The following is a 20,346-nucleotide window of genomic DNA, read 5'->3' on the forward strand; positions in this document are numbered from 1 at the left end:
CTGTTTCTTTGTTACTTATTCTTATGTACTAGATATTTTACAAGGCTCACAGTCGTGATGTAAACTGGTACTCGAAGGGAGCTATTCTAAAAGTAATTGTAGATGAATAATCGCAGCGTTAGAGACCATGCATATCTTGTGACTAAGTTGCATTGGGTTGTGCTATGTAAGCTACTGATCTTATAAACTATTACCAGTCGATGATACAAACAATCTTTCCCATTGTCTTGTTGCTTTCCATCAGTTCGTGAGCCGCTACAGTGTCCTCCCAGTTAAACGGTTCCTCAACATGATGTTTGAAACTTCCGTCCAAAATTTTCGGAAGCACGATAGACTCGAACAGTGCCCGTACTTTTGCTTGATACTCGACATCGCGACTCCTCAACGTGCTTCCTTCATAGCGCAATCTTTTCATGACAAACGGGCTTACATCAATTGCCATAGGCTCCGTCTTTGCACCACCAAGCAGGCCGAGATTGACGATTCTGCCATCACGAGCAGCCAGGTCGAGTAGCGAGGTAAAGCAAGAACCGCCGATAAAATCGATTATGACGTCGATGCCCTCGCCCCCATTCATGCGTCTGATTTCATCAACCCATGCTTTTGGCTCCAGAATATTGCGCGTATTGATCGCACCCGTGCAACCCAACTCTTTGATGCAAAATTCCTTCTTTGAGTCTTGTCTTGTCGTTGCGAAAACTTTGAGACCCATGGCAAGTGATATTTGGATACCGCAAATTGAGATTGTCGATGCACCAGCATTCCAGAGAATGGACCGCTTTGAAGAAAGCTCTTTGCCAACAACCATGTGTAGGACCTGTAGTGCTGTGAACCAGGACTCACATATACCACCCGCCATGGCCCAGCTCAATTTGGCGGGCTTCGCAATCAACAAGTTTTTATGCGCAACGACGTACTCCGCGTATGCGCCTCCGTAAACAAGACCAAACACCTCAGCATCCACGCCCCACCATTCTCCTGCCGCTTCGCCAACACTTACAACAACGCCACTGAACTCTAGCCCAAGAGTTTTGGGTGCGGTAGGCGGTGTTGGATACAGTCCTTGACGCTGCACGATGTCGCCCCGGTTGAGGCCAAAGGCATATACTCGAACAAGGCATTCATCAGGACCTGGTGTGGGCCTTGGTACTTCTTTATCGATAAAGAGAGCAGTGGCAGGACCGGAGCCGCCACGTATATCTAGAGCAAATAATCAGCACATCTTCAGCTAATAATGGGTCCAGGCGAGAATGATTCGCAGTATGGCGTGTGGGTCCCCTACCAATCGCACGCATGTACTTGCTAGTTGCTGCCATTGCACAGAATGCCATGAAGGTATGTTTGATTGAACAAAAATTTTGGGGGAAAAAGTATCGATTTGTATTGATGAGAGCTGATAGACTTTTACCGTTGGGGGACCGTATCTTTTATATGTAACCTCGGAATGCATGGGACCTTTTTGGACACGATCATGCAGAAGTCCCGCAGCATATCCTGGCTCTGTACGCTTTACATTCTACATTTATTTAGCCGAACCAACCAACCCTGCAAAACGCCTGATATCCCTCCTAGTTAATCTTTGCAGCTTCTCCACCATAACGCGAACTAGTCATACAGAAAAAGGTATTTCCAGTCGCTGAAAGAAACACAGCCTCTAGAAACCACCACTCTTCATCCTTTAGCTTCTCCCACGCGGCTAGCTGCTCGATTTCCTCCATTATCCATGTTTCCACTTGCAACAGGTAAGAGAAAGCTGCCGCTTTAGCAGCTTTCGCGCTTGGGAGGGACATCAAATTGTGCATCACAGCAACTATGTTGATCATATCCTTGGTTTCTCCAGTGCTCAGTGCCCGCGCCTCTTTCTCGTACGATGCTAGGTCATTGACAAGGCCCAGGTGATCTCCTATCAAACTCAAGAACCTGGCAAAGCGCGCGTCTGAAACGTCAACATTAGACTTGATAGTGAACTTCGCCGCCGCAATCACGAATCTAGAAAGAATCAGTATTCAATGTGTATGAAACTGGAAAGGTCTAAGAAATTACTTACCTTGCCCCGACGTTCAATCTCCTAAATGCAAGATAGCTATCAACTGTGGGAAAGTTGCCCTCTGGGTGGACGCAGCGGAAGGCACCTCGCAGCGCTTCAAGCATCTCATGCCCTCCGTTGCCCCCTGCAGCATCTTCTTCGTAGATGCCAGCCACTGTTTCATCCAAATGAGTCTGAAGTGCACTCGGTGCTCTCTCTGACCGTCTAGCCCTGGGACCATCAAATCGACTGAAGAAATCGTCTCTCAGATCCGAAAGCTGTGAATTGTCAATCTCCGCTAAACTTGGTTTTATCCATAGATAATCTTACCGCTGAACCTTCACTTTCTTCTATTTTGTCTGCGTTTTGTTAACTTTATGGACCGAGAATATGAAAAAGCATTCTCTACTCACCATCGAAAACAAAGTACATGATCATCAAAGTTGCTATAATCCGGATCCGCCGCTCGTCTCCACTTGGGAACATGTGGCTTGTTGCAATCACCATGCGGTTTTCGAGGCCCGGACGCAGCTCCTTTTTCGCGAGCTTGGCTAATGTTATGCCGTTTCCGACTTCGACATCAACGGTAGAAGTGTCGGTAGCAAGTAGCTCAAGGACCTTGATGGTCTCTTCCAGATTAGCCTTCCAGTGTTTGGCAGCCCGGACATAATCAAAACTCGATCGGTATGGAAGCCCTGCTGCTTGCGGTCGCAGCCGAATGGTGTTGTTTTGGATGTGTGCATTTGGCATAGATGCATGTTGAGGAAATGAGGCATACTTAGGACGAATGTACTGGGGTATGTTTGGCACCGGATCGTAAGCATAGCCAACTGCAGCTGCGTATACATGATCCCTTGGGGCTACGAGTAACTTTGGATTGAAAGCAAGAGGAAGAAGAAGGTTGTCTATTTTGCCACCCTTCTTGGCTTTGACAAGTTGCTCGAGGACATAGATAACGAGGTTGAAGAATGAATTCATTGTGAAGGCGGAGTTTGGGTGTATTGAATGAAGTTTGTAACCAGTAGCTGTTACTGAGCTTTCTTATATATGTTAATCTTGACTTTGCTGATACACCTATGATAGGATGTCCCAGACTTGATGGCTTGAATCAGCTGAAAGATCTCGGATACAAAATCGATATTACGGAACTGGTCCAAGAATCGCAACCGAGAAGTGAGGCGATTCTCTGTAACCTAGCCGTCTAGAGTATCACCTTGCAGTGGGTCTATGGTTTCAAATTCATGTTAAAAGTTAGAGTATGCGTTGCTGACCGGTATTTGCAGAGCTAGGGACGAATTCCTCAATATGGCAGGTACTATCTTTACACGGTTCGAGTACACTATCTCCTCAATGGCAATATACCAAGCTCCCCGGTTGAATACCCAACTAGAGCTAGGTACAGAGACACGTATACGGCAACTGACGGAGAAATCGGGTCTAACATAAGCGACATCTAAGTAATACATGCAACATTTCAAAAGATGCATCCACAAATATTTACAACATTAGTGCATGTTGGTTGTCCAAGGGTCATATTGATACATGACAAGGTTGCCGACAATATGCCGAACTCATCAAGAGCTGTGGGGGTACCACATCCCGTAAATCCCGCAGAAAATTCGAATCATAGTATTTAACCTGGGGGACCATGTTTTCTTGGTTCCATATAGACATAGTATTTGGGACAGGGAATAGTGAGACTCGGTTGCACCGAACGATGGGGACATGAATAGCGCATGCATGTGACCGATGCAGTCAAGTACACTCTCGTGGGGTTGATCCCGAGGCACTTATTCGATTTAGGCTGAACGATAACATGTACAGCGTCAGCTGGAAAGAAACGATGGATCAGAAGATTATGTAAATTTGTCAGACAGAGATTCCCCGGTCTGTCAGAGCTGCAGCTAACAGGCTCCTCGGATCTGCACTGTCAAGCTACGTTCCTCAGCTAGTAAGTTTCTATGGACGCCTAATTCTGCAACATTGGCCCTTTTCAGTATATTCAACGTATGCAAGAGGTTTGTGGCGTCGAGTTGGTACATTGACCCTTATTCCAACAGTTGTTCTGGTTAAGTTCAAGATAAGCTCATTGCACTTGGCACAAAGCTTAGCCGCTCAGATATTGTGGGATTCTTTCGGGACTAGCGTGATGGAGTGATTGTGAACCCTTGTTTAATGTATGATAACGATTTCTTAGAATGCATCTCAGTGTCAACGACGCATGTGCTTGGCTGCTAAGCGACAACTATAGTACCGGATTTCCTATCTTGACTGTCTTCTGATAGAACAGATATTGAAGAAACGTAATAACCTATTCTCTGCTCTTGAACAAGAACTTCACAGAGGGATCAGCAGTCGTCAACACTCCGACTACTCTTGCCATTGGGCTGTCCGCAAGCTTCTCCTTCAACTTGAAGTCATAGTTGAGAAGAACCCGTGCAAGTGCCACTTTCGCTTCGTGTATAGCGAAGAAGCGGCCCGGACATGCCTGTGAGCCATAACCAAAAACAAGATGGTCAGCTCCAGTGGTAACCGCCTAGACATGGCTGTCAGCAAAAAAAACTCAGTAATCGAATAAAATCAGAGACGTACCTGGTACTTCATCGCATTGCCTTCTTGCGTGCGCAACTTTTCAAACCTGAACCCATCAAATTTATGTGGATCTTCAAGTGTGGAGTTATTGAAAACCGCGTTTTGCGTATCAACGGCCAGCAACGTGCCGACCGGCAGCACGGTACCGTCAGGCAATGTCAGTGGCTGTATGACCTTCCTCATTGTTCCAACTAGATTGTTTAGTTAGTTGACTGTTAGATGGGCCAAGTGATCTAAAAGCGGTAAAGACTTACTCAGCATGAACTTGCTCCACCGCTGACACTCTCGGATGAAACTGTCCAATTTGACCAGCTTGGCCACATTGACCCTGTTCATCGGTACATCGCCCAAGTTGATGACCTCTTCGCGCAAGGGCTGGATGTATTCTGGATGAGTCGCAAGATCGTAGATAAGGTGAAAGACGGTGACCCCAGTGGTGAAGAGGGCGGCTCGACCAGTTCCAATTTGGGTAGCAACTTGAGTCTCAAGATTTCGGCCTTTGCCATTTTTGAACCCGTCAATGACAAGCTGGATCAGATCGGGGGGCGCCTTGAAGTCGGGGTCTTGCAAATCCTTGAGACGCTGATCCAGAACAGGTCGGATAAGTCTAGTGGCAAAGGGTTAGTAAAAACAGCACTGTTGAAAACAGTGAAATAGGATTTTTACGTACTCGCGGGCTTCTTCTTTGTATTTGCGGATTGAGCGAAGACCAGGATCGCGCCAAGCAACAAATGGTCGAGTCATCCAGTTGTATGTCCAGAGTTTGGTGACACTTCCAAAGGAGGCAGCAGTGCAGTTCAGAATAGTTTCAAGCTGGGGGATATTAGTGAGTGTTGAGGATGAGATTCAGAAGTGCTTGGACTTACCCAACGCTCATCACGGCAGAGTGGTTCACCAACGAAGACACGTTGAGAAACCTTGACAATCATGCGTACAGTCTTGGGGAGCAGCGTTACTTCCGTCCAGTCTGTTTTCAGGTTAGTCATGTCATTCTACTGAAGGCTCAAAAGATTTTGAGGAAATTAAGAAATTACCTTCACAAGGGCCAATCTCGTCCTTTAAGGCGTCCATTGCTTCATCATCCACAATCGTATACACACGATCCAACAAGCGTCCCACATCCCTTCGGATCAATGTTGCCATCTCCAAGTCATGTCCTGTAATACCCGTATGTTCGCCCATGAGCATATCGAAAGAACCCTGTTGAAAGCTCAATTTACCCTCTGGTGCGTTCTTGATCGCATCCATGTACTTGAATGGTAGGATTACAATCTCGCCTGGGTGGTGCTGGAACTTGTAGGGCCTATCGGGATACTATGATGCATTATTAAGGAATCTTTATGGTTTGGATAAGACCTTCAATACCTGCTTAGATCCGCGTGCCAGTAGCTCACGAAAGTTGCCTTCTTCCTTTATTTCCACGAGAGGGACATCGACTTTGGTGGGGTTGATACGCTGGATGAACTTGAAAGGCAAGAAGTGTGTGGGACGCTTCAAGAAAGTCTGCAAGAAGTCACTGATGGCGAAGTAGAGGTATGCAGAAGTGATAGAGAGGATGACAAGTCCAACCATGAGAGAGAGTGAGCTGGAAATCCTGCCCTCATAGAAGGCCGAATGAGTTGACTGAGTGAACAGAGTGGATTGGTTGGATTGATTCATGTTTGCAATAATGGAGGTGAGAATGAGATGCTTGAGGAGTAAGAAATTCCGGGCTTGCGTTCCCTTATCTGAAGGACTGCAGGTGTCAGCAATAAGGCTATATTTTCTCATAGCAGATTATTTCCCCACAGCGTTTGCTCCCTTACGACGCCTCATGACTACAGGATTTCATGTACCTGCCTTTCTGAGAGCCTCACAGCTCGCGCACGACAAGAATACGGACCGAAGCTGTAAAACAGGAGTACCGTAACCTTTGCCACTTTTGCCTTCTCTCGCACACATGGGTAGCTAGTTTTCATTCATGTAGCAAAGGTCATAATTAAACGTAACAGAAATCCCTGTCTGGTAGGTGTCTTGCGATATGCTGAACTCTGGAAGCACATGTGTAACGTGCATGTGTGTGGGGGTAAGCTTCGGTAGTAAATATTTGACCTAACCCAGAACAAGAAATTGGGGTCCTAACAATGATACGCATAGCTATATTCAGGCTGTTAAGGTTTTTGTGATTAAGAAAACGACAAGTCGCATAATACGGCAAGGATATCTAGTCTAGAGGCGCATACGAGGCTGTTGGAACTACTGTTTGAAACTGATAGACAGGGATGCCATGGCTTAGTGATCAGCCATTAGCTGTCTCTTATCACTCTTCTGGAACATCCTACATACGAATGATACGCAGCCATGTACCTAGTGTAGCCGAGATTATCTGGAGATACTATGTCAAGTCTGGTAGTGGCTTTCCCATCCGACGAAACGCCAAGGATTCGTTAGCTACGCACGGTAGTAGTAGTTGTGTCCGCGGGAACTAATCACCTTAGGCACCACCCTGGCCTCCGCGCGGCTTATATTGATTAAGCTCATCAAAATCCCGCGGATGATCGAAAAGATACAAACCGAGACACTTGACACCTCGGTAAGATGCAGGGTCCACTTTTGTGGCCCAACAGCCATGCTAGCTCAACCAGCCGTTAGTATGCTCTTCAAAAACGCGACTGCATTGCACCTCCGGAGTATTGCTGATAGACGGACCGACAAATACGTGCAAACAAAGTACTGGCATGAGGTGAAACTGTTGGGCTACACGCCGTAGATGCAACTAGAATGCGTGGCTGCACACACGGAACAACAGTCCCTGTCCTGAGGAGTAAAGACTCTACCGAAAGGGAATATCGGCGATACCGTGGATGCGACATCGGTTCTATGAGCGGAAGCTTGCGGTTGCCGCAAGTTGGCGCCCTCCATGTGCTGCCAGCATCCCAAGTAGTGTGCGCCTACAACATGCAACATGCTTGGATATGCAATCACACGTGCCGAAATTTTCCTTCCGTATGTCTCCACAGTTAGAAGCAGACGTTGTATGGGAGGCCATCACTAGGTGGACAGCATATCTCGACAACCTTCAGCTCCCCCGAAGTTTGCAATCCTCAACTCAGAATGTCGCTTTTTCGCAATTTTTTGATCCTGTTCGCAGGAGTAGCTACTCACATCGTTTATCTGCATGGTTCTGAACATCACATGTATGGTACTTGTTATCTACAGCTTCTGCTGCTCGTTCTCGTCACATATGTCTCGTTTTCGACCTTCACCTACTCTCTCAACGTTAGTGAAGCCTTGAAAGACGCTCTGACACATGTTTCCCTTTATCTCCTTGGCCTCTACACCAGCCTTATTACTTATCGTCTATTTTTCAGTCCTCTCCATCACTTTCCTGGCCCTGTGGGCTCTCGAATCTCCAACTTGTACCTTTCCTTGCACATCACCAAACTCAACGCACACGAAAAGCTCTTCTCTCTACACAAAGCATATGGCTCCTTCGTTCGCGTTGGTTCATCTGACCTTTCCATTACACATCCCAAAGCTGTACAAGCAATCTACGGGCCACAGTCACAGTGTACCAAAGCAGACTGGTATGATCTCACTCTTCCCATGGTTTCCATGCAAACAACGCGAAACCGTAGCCTGCATGACCGACGAAGACGAATCTGGAGCCAGGCTTTTGGAGAAAAGTCAATGCGCGGTTACGAACAAAGGATGCGTGTGTTCCAGGAACAACTTGTTGGTAAAATCGAAGCTGCAGTCTCCAAGGACAGCTCTATAAATGTGACCGAGGTGTTCAATCTCTATACTTTTGATGTTATGGGAGACCTGGCATTCGGCGAGGGATTCGATATGCTCAAGACTGATCAGCTGCACTGGGCAGTGCAATTGGTGGGGGAAGCAATGACACCATTGGGATTGATGTTACCGACGTGGATGTTTCGGGTACTAGTGTCGATACCATTTGCAACAAATGGATGGTGGAGTTTTATCCGCTATTGCTGTGACAGGCTGGATGAGAGAATGACAGTACGTATGCCTAACTTAACAGAAATACGATTTTTATATATGTACTAATCTGAAGTTCAGAAGAAGACAATCACTTCGGACATCCTATACACGTTGCTCAAGCCCTACAACGGAACTAAACCATCTGGTGCAGAGCTGAAAGTATTACAAGGCGATACGCAGCTTATCGTCGTAGCCGGAAGGTGCGTTAGCCCCTACGTTTGCGCAAAGACCTTGTTGACTTGGATGTAGTGACACTACGGCAACAACGTTGGCAAGTCTTTTCTACGAGCTTGTCCGAAACCCAGAACACATTGAATTAATCCGACAAGAAATCACACCTCATGTTAGTCCCAACGGCGACATATTGCACCAACCACTGCAATATCTTGAGCATCTGAATGCAGTCATCGATGAGACGCTGCGACTGCACCCCCCTGTTGGTACAGGCTTGCAACGTACGACGCCGCCTGAAGGTCTTGAGATTGGCGATACATACATACCCGGCAACACTACCGTCTCGTGCCCACAATACGTTATTGGGAGGAGTAAGTCTTGACATTTCCCTCCCTTCACAACCCTCAAACTCAACCCACAACCCAACCCGCTGGACTCTCGCATCATCAAAACTAACCATGGTATCTTTAGGCGAAGCCATCTACGAGAATGCACACAAATTTATTCCCGAACGCTGGTACAAATCCTCCACCTCCGTCAAGGAAAAAAGCGCCTACGCACCATTTTCCGCAGGACCATACAATTGCATCGGGAAACCGCTCGCGCTCATGAATCTGCGCACAACAGCCGCAAAACTGCTTCATCGATTCGACGTCTGCCTTGCGGATGGCGAAAACGGTACGGCGTTTGAAAGGGACATGAAGACGCAGTTTACCGCGGCTATGGGTGCTTTGAATCTCAAGTTCACTGAAAGAAAGGTTGGAGGCCTAAAGTGAGGTATGTTGATACCAGCCTCTGAGAGCAAGAAGTCAAAGTAAGTGGGGCGTAAGGTACTTACCCGGACGTCGATCTGGTGGAGTCCGCTAGCAGGGGGCGGGGCTGTTCGAGCTATGGAGATAGGTCCACTTTGTAGTCCTAAAATAGCTAGGCAGATTCTTCAATCATAATTGGTTCAGTTAAGCTTGAAGCCAAGCCGGTCCATAGAAGATTCTTACTAGTAGATTTAATCAAAATTACTGTGTAAGCTCGGGTACTTTACGCCCCAAGTTCTTGTTTGGGTTCGAAGGAGCCTTTCATGAGTCATTCTGCTAGTGTCCTTTAGAGTGGATATAGATCAAAACTCTACTGGAGCGTTAGCTGCAGATTCACAGAGGCCTTTGTAGAAGAGAAATACTTGTGATTACAAGGAACTATCAAGAAGAAGAATCTAGCATTTATCGGTTCTCGAGGCCGAGTACCATTACATATCCATCTGGCGTTCACCATCGCGCAGACTCATGTTGTCTAAATCCAAATCCCACAGAGTCTTTTCGACACGAAAAAGAGACACAGGAAGTCGATAGTCTGCCAAGCAGATCTACAAATTCACTTGAAACTTTGGGTGCGTCCTGATGCTCTCTCCATACTTGAGCAACAAGAACGGAACTGGAGTCATGGCAAGAGCAATGAAAGCCAAAGTACTGTTACCCCAGCCAAGTCCAAGAGCAGCATACAGACGGCGTCCAGCCAACGGAAGGAAAGCTCCGAACAACGATCTAACCACAGTGTTCGTGGCCAAGGCACTTGCGGCATAGACACCAAATGTATCAATGAGGTACATCTGGATTGGAAGGAAAGCGCACATGATGCCGAAGCCGATGAACGAAGTCCCAATAATAGGCACAATCCAGTGCACTTCATACTCAGCCGTCCAACCGTACCACAGCAGACCTGCAGGGATCAGGAACGCACCGACAATCAGGGGAGGGAGGCGGTGTTCCGGTTTTGTGGGTCCTTCGGCTGCTTTGCGCTTGTAGTATTTGTCTGCAGCACTGCCGACGCCGAATTGTCCAAGGATAAAGCCTACACCTAGACCTAGGTATGCGAGGCCAGACTCCCCGGCGTTGAAGTGGTATTGTCCTTGGAAGACGAATGTGAATGTTGTGAAGAGGAAGTAGAGGTAGCTGTAGATGATGGACATGTTGAGGGCGAGGATGGCGACAATGGGTGAACAGAACAACATCTTGGTCGGACGAATGATAGCCGACTTGAAGTATTGCGCTGGGCTAAGGCCTTTGTCGAATTTCGACTTGTAGTTGGGATCGCCGGTTTCTTTTCGAAGTCGCGCAGCTTTCTTGCCCAGCAGAGTAGGTGCATAGGTTTCTCGTAGGATGAAGTGTGATGCTATGACGCCGACACCAGTCTGAATATTGTCAGCCGTTTTCCTACTTGTGTCTAGTTTCCATTCCTACCATAATTGCAGTAAACCAAAAGGTCCAACGCCACCCAATGTTCTGAGCCATGAAACCACCAACCACAGGTCCAACCACGGGTCCCTAGCATCACCAGTCAGCTCTGTCGTTGATTGGATATCTTTCAATGACCTACAAGTAGGGGTCCCATTGACCAGATGGTAAGGGCCCGTCCTCGATCAACCGGAGCCATCAAGTCACCAATAGTCCCTCCACCAAGAACCAGTGGCGGACAAGCAGTGATGCCTTGACACAGGCGGAAGAAGATGAACATGCCCATGCCTGAGCTCACTGCGCATGCAATGGAAAAGATGAGAAAAAGGATGTTGGCAATGTAGTAGACCGGGAAGCGACCGTAGACTTCGCTGAGTGGCGCAAGGAGCAAAGGCCCAACGCAAAAGCCGAGAATGTAGATCGAGACGATGAAGGTTGCGAGTTCATCACTAGTGTTGTGGAAATCTCTCAGCAATTCCGGGACACCAGGCGCGAAGATGGTGGAACCAAATGAACTGTCAAAGCGTAGTCAGTAAATGCTTTGCTACAACTTTTGCTGGTCAACTTACGTGACAAAGGTGATATAAGCCACCAGAGTGATAGTAGACCACTTCTTGCTCTTCGGCCAGTTCATGGGGTTCTGCTGGTCGTCTGGCGAGTCCCAATCGACAACAATCGGCGTTACCGTCTTCTCGACATCGTCTACAGCTGTACCGTTCATGCTGGCATCGTTTGTAGTGTTTGACACAGCAGTGCCATCTTTGGTACTTTGGTCCGCCATGACTGGGATGTAGTGTTCTAAGAATCTCCAAAGCTCACAAGCTCATAAAGAAGGTCGCAAAACTTGTGGCGTATCCCAATTAGTATCTGAAATTTCCGGACTGTCATGTAGTCATGTAACAAAGGACTTTATTGCCCTAGCTCGAGACTTTGCCTAAAGAAGACATAAGGGCAACCCTTGTGTTGCTCCAAACCCAGCCTTGCGCGCTAGTGGGGTTAGTGTCCGGAGTTTGTGGAGACCATTCACTGCCTCGTCGGGGTTAACGGATTTAAATTTAACAGCTCTAAAGCTGGCGTTTGTGGGAGCATCCGCGGAGGCGTTCGGTAACGGCCCGTCTGACAAGCCAAGCAAGGTCAAGCTTGTGTAGACCTGACAAGCAATGCTACCTTGCTGTCCCAGTCCTTGCATGCATTAGTCGCTACCCATCCTGCACAAGATTACCAGGAGGCTCCTCGGACACAGTGACATGGGTATTCCATCTTGGTACAACACATTTCATCGAGGCACGTGTTCCTTTGCTTCTGGGTCAGCTCACACTCAATCAGACCTCTCCCTTGCTATATTTGTCTTTTATAATCTGGGGGCGCTGCCCCCTCAAGAAGAGCTCTATTGTACTAGACATTAGGCCGTATCATGAGCCAAGGAAGCTTCAATTGTAATCCTTGAGGCTAATGTTCCTACGCTTTACGCCCTGCTCCACCCACTATATGCTATGTTCTGACTAGTTTTAGCATAGTTCTTGAGCACCATGCTCCTCTTCATGCAAGGTATGCCAGTTTGTCTCTCTGCTACAGTAACATGCTGCTCACCGGAAGATTAGGCTATGCCGGTAACAGGTCGCTTACCTTTCCCGTGTGTGGTACAAACAGAAAAAAATCATGTCACATGCATATGCATCACTAAGGCCACCAGAAGACTAATTTTGGTGGAGAATGTCACCTTTGCACCAATCGCGATACTCTGACCAACACAAATAAATCTGACACAAAATTCCCTTTTTTTCCTTGTCCATCCAACTTCAGCCTATCATTTCCCAATATGTCACGCACAGCTCCGAGCCGAGATCAGCTAATCGCCACGGCGCTCGATTTTATCCAATCCTACAATCAGTGGGACTTGCAGGCTATCATGGCCATCCGAAGCCCAATTTGTGTTCACCATACCCTGCCGGCTACACTGGAAGTACCTCCACGCCCAAACGCCGACTACCAAACATTCATGGGGCCAATGCTCTCTGCATTTCGGGCCGTTCATTTTTCAGTCATCAGCGATGACGAGACTGTTGTTGACGCTGAAACACGGAGAGTCGTGTTGCATTGCAGCAATCGAGCGGATACGGATGCGGGAGAATATAGGAATGAGTACATGTTCACTTTGACCATGAGTGAAGATGGAAAAAAGATAGATAAGATTGTCGAGTTTATTGACGCAGCATATACTGCCGAGTTCAAGCGCCGTATGAGTCTGGTTCGCGCATCGGCGCATATAGTCAATGATGAATAGGCGGCGGTGTTTTACCGAGTGGGGGTGAACCGAGACATACGTCTTCTCGGGGGCCTTAGGGTGTTCCGCGGAACGGGGTTAAGGGAGGACGGGGGATGGCTTGCGAAAGTGGCAGGAGGTTCGGATCCTTCCTCATCCCATGCACCACCAAATAGCTCCCCATTCACCCGACCTGGTTGCTCGTTTCGAGACTGGGACCCGTACTCTCATTATCATAGGACTTTCAAAACCCCTGTCGTGGACACATCCTGTTCGGCCCTTACCTGTTGCTGGCTGACGGCGCCACTTCATGCTCAAACGCCCCAGAGTTCCATTCATAAGATTTGAGCACATGATATTTCTAAGCATTGAGTGGGATAGCAGGCGGTTATACGAGATGGAAGGTTAGATTCGGCCGGCTGTTGTTAGAAATTCTACATTTATATCAACATTGAATGAAATCAAAGTGAAAATTGTAACAACACAAACTTTGGTGCAAACAACCATGGATCACATGAACGAAAGTGCCTCTGTGGCTGTTAATCATCAACATTTCAATGGCAAATTCAGCAGCTCGAGTGCTACGACCTTTTGCATTTATATTCTCTTAATCGGATACTGCACGTCATTTGTGCTGAAAGCTGCTTCACAATCCAAACATGTTCTTAGAGCGCCGTACGCTGGGTATCGATCCATTTTTGAGCCTGCGTTCCTTGTACGCCTACGCTTCTCAAAGGGTGCACAACCTCAGATCAACGAGGGCTATCGCAAGGTAACGTCTTGAAAAGCAAACAGATGGCGAAAACACAAACCTACTAACACACTCGTAGTTCAAGGATGCCATCTTCAGACTCTCACGCAATGACCGAGATTTGGTAGTCATACCCAACAAATATGTTGACGAGCTGCGCAATCTTTCGCACGAAAAGCTTAACTCCGTCGAGGCACTGATCGCGGTAGGGAATCAATCCAAAGGCTAATAGCTGCTGAATTCTGATACAGTTGACACAGAACATATGTGGGCCTTATACTGCCTCGGAGATTATGCTCGAGGGAAATTTGCATACGCATCTCCTTCAGACCAAACTGACACCTAATCTCGCCGCATATTCTGCATTGATGAAGGAAGAAGCAGACCAGGCTATGGATACGCTCATTCCGGAGTGTAAAGGTCCGTGTGTACCTGTGAGGTATGTCCCATCCATGACGGATCGGCTAACATGGAACAGACGAGTGGATCCAAGTCCGCATCTACGAAGTTCTCGCTTTCATCATTGCGAGAATCTCAAACCGTGTATTCCTCGGTGAGCACGATGGCCGCAACGAAGAGTGGTTTCATGCTTCTATGGGTTACGCTCGAGAAGTGGCTTTTACAGTCATGGTCATGCGTTGTTTCCCTCCATGGATGCGGCCCGCTGTTGCAATGTGTCTGCCATCGAGCTGGAGACTACATGCTCATATGCGCCAGGCAAGAAAGGCGCTGCTTCCCATCATCTCCCGCCGTCGTCAAGCGCAGTGTGATCCAGACTACGTCAAGCCAAACGACTTCCTGCAGTGGATGATGGATAATGGCGTTGGAGACGAACAACGGCCGGAAAAGTTGGCCCAACGGCAGCTTATCCTCATCCTGGCGTCAGTGGATACAACAACAAGGGCTGGTGCGCATGCCATCTACGACATGTGCGCTAGACCCGAGTACTTTGATCCATTGAGAGAAGAGGTTGAGACAGTGCTTAGAGAGGATGGAGGCTGGGGAAAGCCAACTCTTACCAGAATGCGCAAGATGGACAGCTTCCTGAAAGAGTCCCAGCGACTAAGCCCAGCTAGTCTATGTAGGTCCGCCTCCCTGTACCCCTTTTTCTTCCAGTCTTTGTTCCTTTTGTAAACTGACTTCTCCTACAGTAAGCTTCCATCGAATCGTAAAAACCCCAATCACTCTCTCCGACGGTACACAGTTGCCGCAAGGCACACACATCTGCCTTGCCTCGGAAGCAACGTCCAAAGATCCATCTCTCATCCTTAATGCTGATACCTTTGACGGATTTCGCTACTACAACATGAGACAGATCCTAGGACAGGAGCACAAACATCAGTTTGCAACGACGGACAAGAATCACTTGCATTTTGGCCATGGAAAATATGCTTGCCCTGGGCGCTTCTTCGCATCTAATGAGCTCAAGGTTGTGCTCGCTAGTCTTATCACTAGATACGACATGAAGTATCCGGAGGGTGTGACTAGACCTGCAAATCTGAACGCAGATGAGTTTCTGTACTCGGATCCTTCCACAACTGTGCTGCTTAGGCGCAGGAAGTAAATAAACAAGGAGAGCGTTAGGCATGGTATGGGTCGTAGTACAGCTTTGGTGGGATGAGGTACATGGAATGGCAGAAAGTGCTGGATGGGTTATTGGACTGTGTGGGCCGACAGACTCCAAGGCCCAGGACTTCACGAGGATTTCAAGAAGATCTTCACGCATCTATTTGTTCCTTTGTATGGTATTTCCGGGGTTGCACATAAAAGCCGTAGTCAAACTCACCCGGTTTGATGCACCATCCATTACTCTTGACTCTTTCAAAGCTCAATCTCGCTTGACCACTGCTCATGTTATGAATTTAGTCGACGACTCAACAGTCAAAGATGGTGAAAATGTCTTTATTGCTACTCTTGCTGGTACAATGGTAGAGCCTTTACTATCGATGACTACATAGCGGAGTTACTAGTTGGCCATATGTTTGCCACAGCATTTACCTGTCAACGTAGGTGCCTAGATTTCCTTTCGCACTACACTAAGTCTGAGTTTAACTATATATCGCTTGACTTTTTTCCCTCTGTTTGCTATATAGCGTATCAGATCAATTATCTTAGAAAAGAATAGCAGGCCACACCCCAACCTGCTAGAATCGGGTATCAAAAAAATTGACTTTACAGTTAAAGTACGTAATAAAAGAACTCGAGTGGACCTCTGCGAGACCCTGTTAAATCCTAAAAAAATAGGTTAGTATTACTACTAAAGCCTCTCAACGGGTATATATTAAATAAAAAAATCTCTATTAGGTATAATAACTAAAATTTAGTTACGACGAAGGCAGTAGCACAGCGAACTGCGGTTGCGATGAGACAATAAACTATGGTTGCAATAAGAACACATTGCACAAAGCGCTCCTATGCCCATATATTCGCCATATCGCCTCCTTTGAAGTTAGCAATGATAATAGATGCGCAAAGAACCGAATTCCCTACATCTCATCAACGGCACGAATCCATCCGAACTTGATATCTCATCAACGGCACTTAACTATATATATTTGGCTAGCTCTTATAGATCCCATGACCTCTTTAGCTGTGTTGGGAGGGCGAGGGTGGTTGCGTTATCGCTGTTGGAGTTGTTACGGTGATTCATTCAGAAAACTGCCTCATATCTGGTCTCTTGATTAACCTCCTTATGTACGCCTTGTTGTTGCTACGCGCCTCTCGACTGCTAGTGAATGATGCGCTGTTCCATGAGATGTATGTCTCTGCATGTCTCACTACTTTACCAGTAGTATTTTCAATCAAAAGTAAGATAGTAATTACATGGAATTTCATAACTTGGCGATATTTAAGAGATAGTTTTTTACAATGTAGGTGCTTCTGTAAAGTCTCTCTTTTGCTGTTTCTCCTTCATCGTAATCAAACTCTCTCCTCTTGCTTACTCTCTCATGTTAGCATAATACATACTCGCCTTATTTTACAAGCCTATCTCTTAAAAAAAATGTGTTTTCTTCTCCATCTTCTGCTCACCTACCAATTTCTAGCAATAGGTCTAAGCGGCTCATTGCAGCGAAGACAACGTCAGCAATGCTCACCTCAATATGAACTAAGAATGAACTCGGTGTAAGCCAGGTATTGAGACCGTTCACGTGGTAAGCGTGGAATAAACTTTCAGGCTATGACTTTGTCACTTCTGGAGGTGTATTCTATGTCGTCACCCCAACAACAACAAACTGTGAAAACGTGATTCTGTGAGCTTTTCTTAGTTGTGTCCATTCAACATGTAAAATTTGCAATTTCTCTAATAAAAGATATTCCTGCGACTGGACATAGATACCAGGTACAAACATCAATAGGCATCATCATTTCATGATTTGACAATCTTATCCGAAGAGACATTGGTAGCATCACTAACACTAACACTTGCCACTTCCTGGTCATCTACTACGATGACATCGCGGCCCATCATCATATGCTCAACATTTACCTTGGGACCCGTGAACCACTTGTGCGCAGAGATGAACCACCAACAAATGATGATGAACATCGGGCCGCCGTAGCAAAGAGATGTCCAGTTCATAGTTTTAGCGCTGTTACGAATTTGTCAGTTTTTTGTTTATGAATGAAAAGAAAAACAATCGTAACAAAAAAGGAAGAAAAAACTTACGTCAATTGCGGGCCAGTGACACTGGGGAAGCAGAGAACCGGGATCATAAGAGCAACAAAAGAGCAGGCAACAGTACCGCAAGCGATAGAGTACTTGCCTAGGTTCCACGGACCAGGTCTGAAGCGGTCTCCGACGAAGAGAACGCGAATGGAAATGGGAACAGCAAAAGAACTGAAGGTCAAAGCATTAGCAAACAAAAGGATCATCCAGAAAAGATCTCGGGCGAAAAAAAACCCCATATAAACGCAGCAATACCTCCAATCGAAAACAACGCGCCAACAGCCAGATCGCCCCCGAAAATAAGGGTTAGAAGACAAATACCAATAAAAGCATTTCCCCAGACGGCATTGACGGGGGTTTTGGTATACGGGTTAACCGCCTTCCAGATGTCACTTCCAGGAAAGACATCATCACGCGGATACGCAAACGTGACTCTGCTCGCCGCAAGCATGCAACCCTGGCCCATAGTGAAACCCGCGATGACTGTCAGCGCGAGGATGCACAGGGCCATCTTCTGCGTCATGCACTGCATCAGACAGGCGGCGAATGGCTGGCCGAGCGGGGACGCAATTACAGCGGGGATATCGACGACGGTGTAAGCGACAACGAGCTGGAGGGCCCAGCCTAGAATGCCGCCGATAGTCGAAGTAGCGAGGATGGCGCGGGGCGCAGCAACGCTTGCGTTTGAGCATTCTTCCGAGAGGTGGATGGGCGCGCTGTAGCCGGACATGGTCCAGATGACGCCGATAAACGACATGAGCACGCAGATGCCCGGCGGGAACGAAGTACCCTGGTGGATGGTGCCCCAGACTTCGCTAGAGGGAGTGAAGCGCGAGAGGCCGCGCTCAGGGCGATCAGTGCCCGTGGGAATCATGATGAGGACGGGCGACAACGGCGAGGAAGTTGAAAGTCGAGCCTGCAGAGTTGAATTGGGCCAGCCACCGCGTTGGCATCGATGAGATGAGGCCGTGGATGATCATGATGCAGGATGCAAGCAGGAAAGTGTGGAGGTTGGTTGGTGATACTCGCCGCTGCGAGGATCATGGATGAAATTCCGTAGTTCACTGAGCGTTCACACAGTCAGCACAACTCATCCCTTTTTCTTTTTTTTTTCCCAAAGTTCGAAATATGTATGTTTACTGGCCAGAAGGAGCGCCCGTAATCTGCACCAGCCAGTTACTCCAGCACGTAACCCATGATGCAAACGGTGCCCATGCTGGAGGCGCCAGCACGGCAGCAGCATAGTACATTCCTCCGCTGGTATAGGCATACTGCTACACAGCTCCGCCATGCTCATAGCCACGCACTGAATGCCAATCATCGCTACTGGCCACCCCCAAGCCATGCCTGCGGTACCCGCATATCCCATGCTGAAAAATAGTGTCGACGCAAAACTCGGAAGCAGCCCTAGAATCGCAAAGCTCACCGCGCACGTGGCGAAGAGCGAAAACTCTCTCTTGAATTCAGACTTGTATCCTAACGCAGCCAGCGCTTCTTCGTCCGCATTAAAGGGCTGCTTCGCATTGTAGGGGTAGTCGCTGTCCGGTGGGCTTGCCGTCACGGGCTCCTCAGCCACAGGGCGGATCGTAAATGTGGTCATTGTTCTTGTTGCATTTGTATATTTGTGGAAGGGAAAAAAAACCCAGATCAATCAGAAAGGAAGCTTCCAATTGTGTCGGGTACCTCTCCCCAGATGAAAAAAAAGAAGTAAGGAGTTTAATGAGTAAAGACCTTGTCTCACAACGTTATTGCGTCTCCCTGTAATTCGGGGAGTAACGCCCTCCCAAAAAAAATGGTATATTAACATATATACATCTTCACCTACACTTTCAAGAGCGGAATTAGCATACCTGCATGTACTCTACGCGCTTCAACCCACCACAACACATTACGCACAGTTCCGGCGTCCCCCCTGCTCATGTTCCCAAACCAACGCCTTCTCTTCTACTTACTGTGTATAAATGCGCGCGATCCGTAGGACATGCCACACACAGACCCACACACCTGAAGCATACTCTACTTTAGTATTGTGATCGCTCAGCGATACCGGGGTGGTCGAACGCGTACCCCCGTTGAGAGTGACGAGGTCGGCGATAACAGAGCGACGCGGGCGTACGATTGGATGCAGAAGAACAGCGCCGCTTTCGCCTATCTCTTTATCAGTTACAGTGATGTGCGGGGGGGGAATTGTTCGGTCGCCGGGGTTCGTGTTTCAAGGGCTCACAGACGCTAAGCTGTGTACTACACAAACACTAAGGGTTTGTGTACCCAACGTAGAATACGCGGCCAAGTTGGTATGTCTAAACGCGTACTGTTGTAAACCGAGGTCTCCGGGGTATATCAGGTCCAACTTGGCAAAAAGGGTCGTTGCGACTCGGCGTGCTGGAGTGGATATGGGTGTGCTTCCATCGCATGGTGTTGTTTGAGGTGATGCCAGTTACTGCTTGGTGGTCGGACGGTTGTTGGGATAGAGGTGCCGGACGGGCCAACGCCGCGGACGGGCCAACGCCGGATTTTTCCCCAACAATACTATCACAAACTTGAAGCTGTAGAGCTCTATAAAAAAGCTATTATCGCAAGAAATTTTAGTGTATCAATCTAATAATATCATTAATTAGATCTATCTACTAATATTTGACTAGCAGCTTAATGGGGCGGCCT

The 20,346-nt window shown here is 47.5% G+C and overlaps 8 protein-coding genes across 8 annotated transcripts; 3 read left to right on the forward strand and 5 right to left on the reverse strand.

The window, feature by feature from the left end:
- Nucleotides 1–190: 190 nt before the first annotated feature.
- Nucleotides 191–1,331, reverse strand: PSV08DRAFT_370613 (uncharacterized protein; the record flags this gene model as incomplete). The annotated part of the gene is made up of 2 exons (XM_014225791.1): nt 191–1,200; nt 1,283–1,331. The coding sequence occupies 2 exons, from the start codon at nt 1,329–1,331 to the stop codon at nt 191–193; spliced, it is 1,059 nt and encodes a 352-aa protein (XP_014081266.1).
- A 237-nt stretch (nt 1,332–1,568) lies between these two features.
- On the reverse strand, nt 1,569–3,004 carry PSV08DRAFT_179131 (isoprenoid synthase domain-containing protein; the record flags this gene model as incomplete). The annotated part of the gene is made up of 4 exons (XM_014225792.1): nt 1,569–1,989; nt 2,048–2,329; nt 2,436–2,896; nt 2,960–3,004. 4 exons carry the CDS (start codon nt 3,002–3,004, stop codon nt 1,569–1,571), a joined length of 1,209 nt encoding a protein of 402 aa, XP_014081267.1.
- Nucleotides 3,005–4,337: 1,333 nt separating this feature from the next.
- On the reverse strand, nt 4,338–6,277 carry PSV08DRAFT_370615 (cytochrome P450; the record flags this gene model as incomplete). The annotated part of the gene is made up of 7 exons (XM_014225793.2): nt 4,338–4,562; nt 4,619–4,809; nt 4,873–5,225; nt 5,289–5,431; nt 5,485–5,585; nt 5,653–5,932; nt 5,984–6,277. 7 exons carry the CDS (start codon nt 6,275–6,277, stop codon nt 4,338–4,340), a joined length of 1,587 nt encoding a protein of 528 aa, XP_014081268.2.
- Nucleotides 6,278–7,711: 1,434 nt separating this feature from the next.
- On the forward strand, nt 7,712–9,555 carry PSV08DRAFT_370616 (cytochrome P450; the record flags this gene model as incomplete). The annotated part of the gene is made up of 4 exons (XM_014225794.1): nt 7,712–8,623; nt 8,684–8,805; nt 8,855–9,150; nt 9,251–9,555. The coding sequence occupies 4 exons, from the start codon at nt 7,712–7,714 to the stop codon at nt 9,553–9,555; spliced, it is 1,635 nt and encodes a 544-aa protein (XP_014081269.1).
- Nucleotides 9,556–10,136: 581 nt separating this feature from the next.
- On the reverse strand, nt 10,137–11,725 carry PSV08DRAFT_179105 (major facilitator superfamily domain-containing protein; the record flags this gene model as incomplete). The annotated part of the gene is made up of 4 exons (XM_014225795.1): nt 10,137–10,961; nt 11,011–11,094; nt 11,147–11,519; nt 11,574–11,725. 4 exons carry the CDS (start codon nt 11,723–11,725, stop codon nt 10,137–10,139), a joined length of 1,434 nt encoding a protein of 477 aa, XP_014081270.1.
- Nucleotides 11,726–12,786: 1,061 nt separating this feature from the next.
- Nucleotides 12,787–13,688, forward strand: PSV08DRAFT_39129 (uncharacterized protein). Its single transcript, XM_014225796.2, has one exon. It carries the CDS (start codon nt 12,824–12,826, stop codon nt 13,286–13,288), a length of 465 nt encoding a protein of 154 aa, XP_014081271.1. The 5' UTR covers nt 12,787–12,823; the 3' UTR covers nt 13,289–13,688.
- Nucleotides 13,689–13,749: 61 nt separating this feature from the next.
- PSV08DRAFT_39133 (cytochrome P450) lies at nt 13,750–15,823 on the forward strand. The gene is made up of 5 exons (XM_066093515.1): nt 13,750–14,039; nt 14,098–14,223; nt 14,279–14,438; nt 14,497–15,099; nt 15,170–15,823. Exons 1-5 carry the CDS (start codon nt 13,773–13,775, stop codon nt 15,580–15,582), a joined length of 1,569 nt encoding a protein of 522 aa, XP_065949189.1. The 5' UTR covers nt 13,750–13,772; the 3' UTR covers nt 15,583–15,823.
- Nucleotides 15,824–17,385: 1,562 nt separating this feature from the next.
- On the reverse strand, nt 17,386–19,285 carry PSV08DRAFT_179572 (amino acid permease-domain-containing protein; the record flags this gene model as incomplete). Its single annotated transcript, XM_014225798.1, has 6 exons — nt 17,386–17,608; nt 17,686–17,856; nt 17,931–18,529; nt 18,576–18,716; nt 18,879–18,937; nt 18,958–19,285. The coding sequence occupies 6 exons, from the start codon at nt 19,283–19,285 to the stop codon at nt 17,386–17,388; spliced, it is 1,521 nt and encodes a 506-aa protein (XP_014081273.1).
- Nucleotides 19,286–20,346: the final 1,061 nt, after the last annotated feature.

This window comes from Bipolaris maydis, assembly GCF_028858645.1.
Source record: "Bipolaris maydis strain C4 unplaced genomic scaffold PSV08scaffold_6, whole genome shotgun sequence".
NCBI classification, from domain to species: Eukaryota; Fungi; Ascomycota; class Dothideomycetes; order Pleosporales; family Pleosporaceae; genus Bipolaris; species Bipolaris maydis.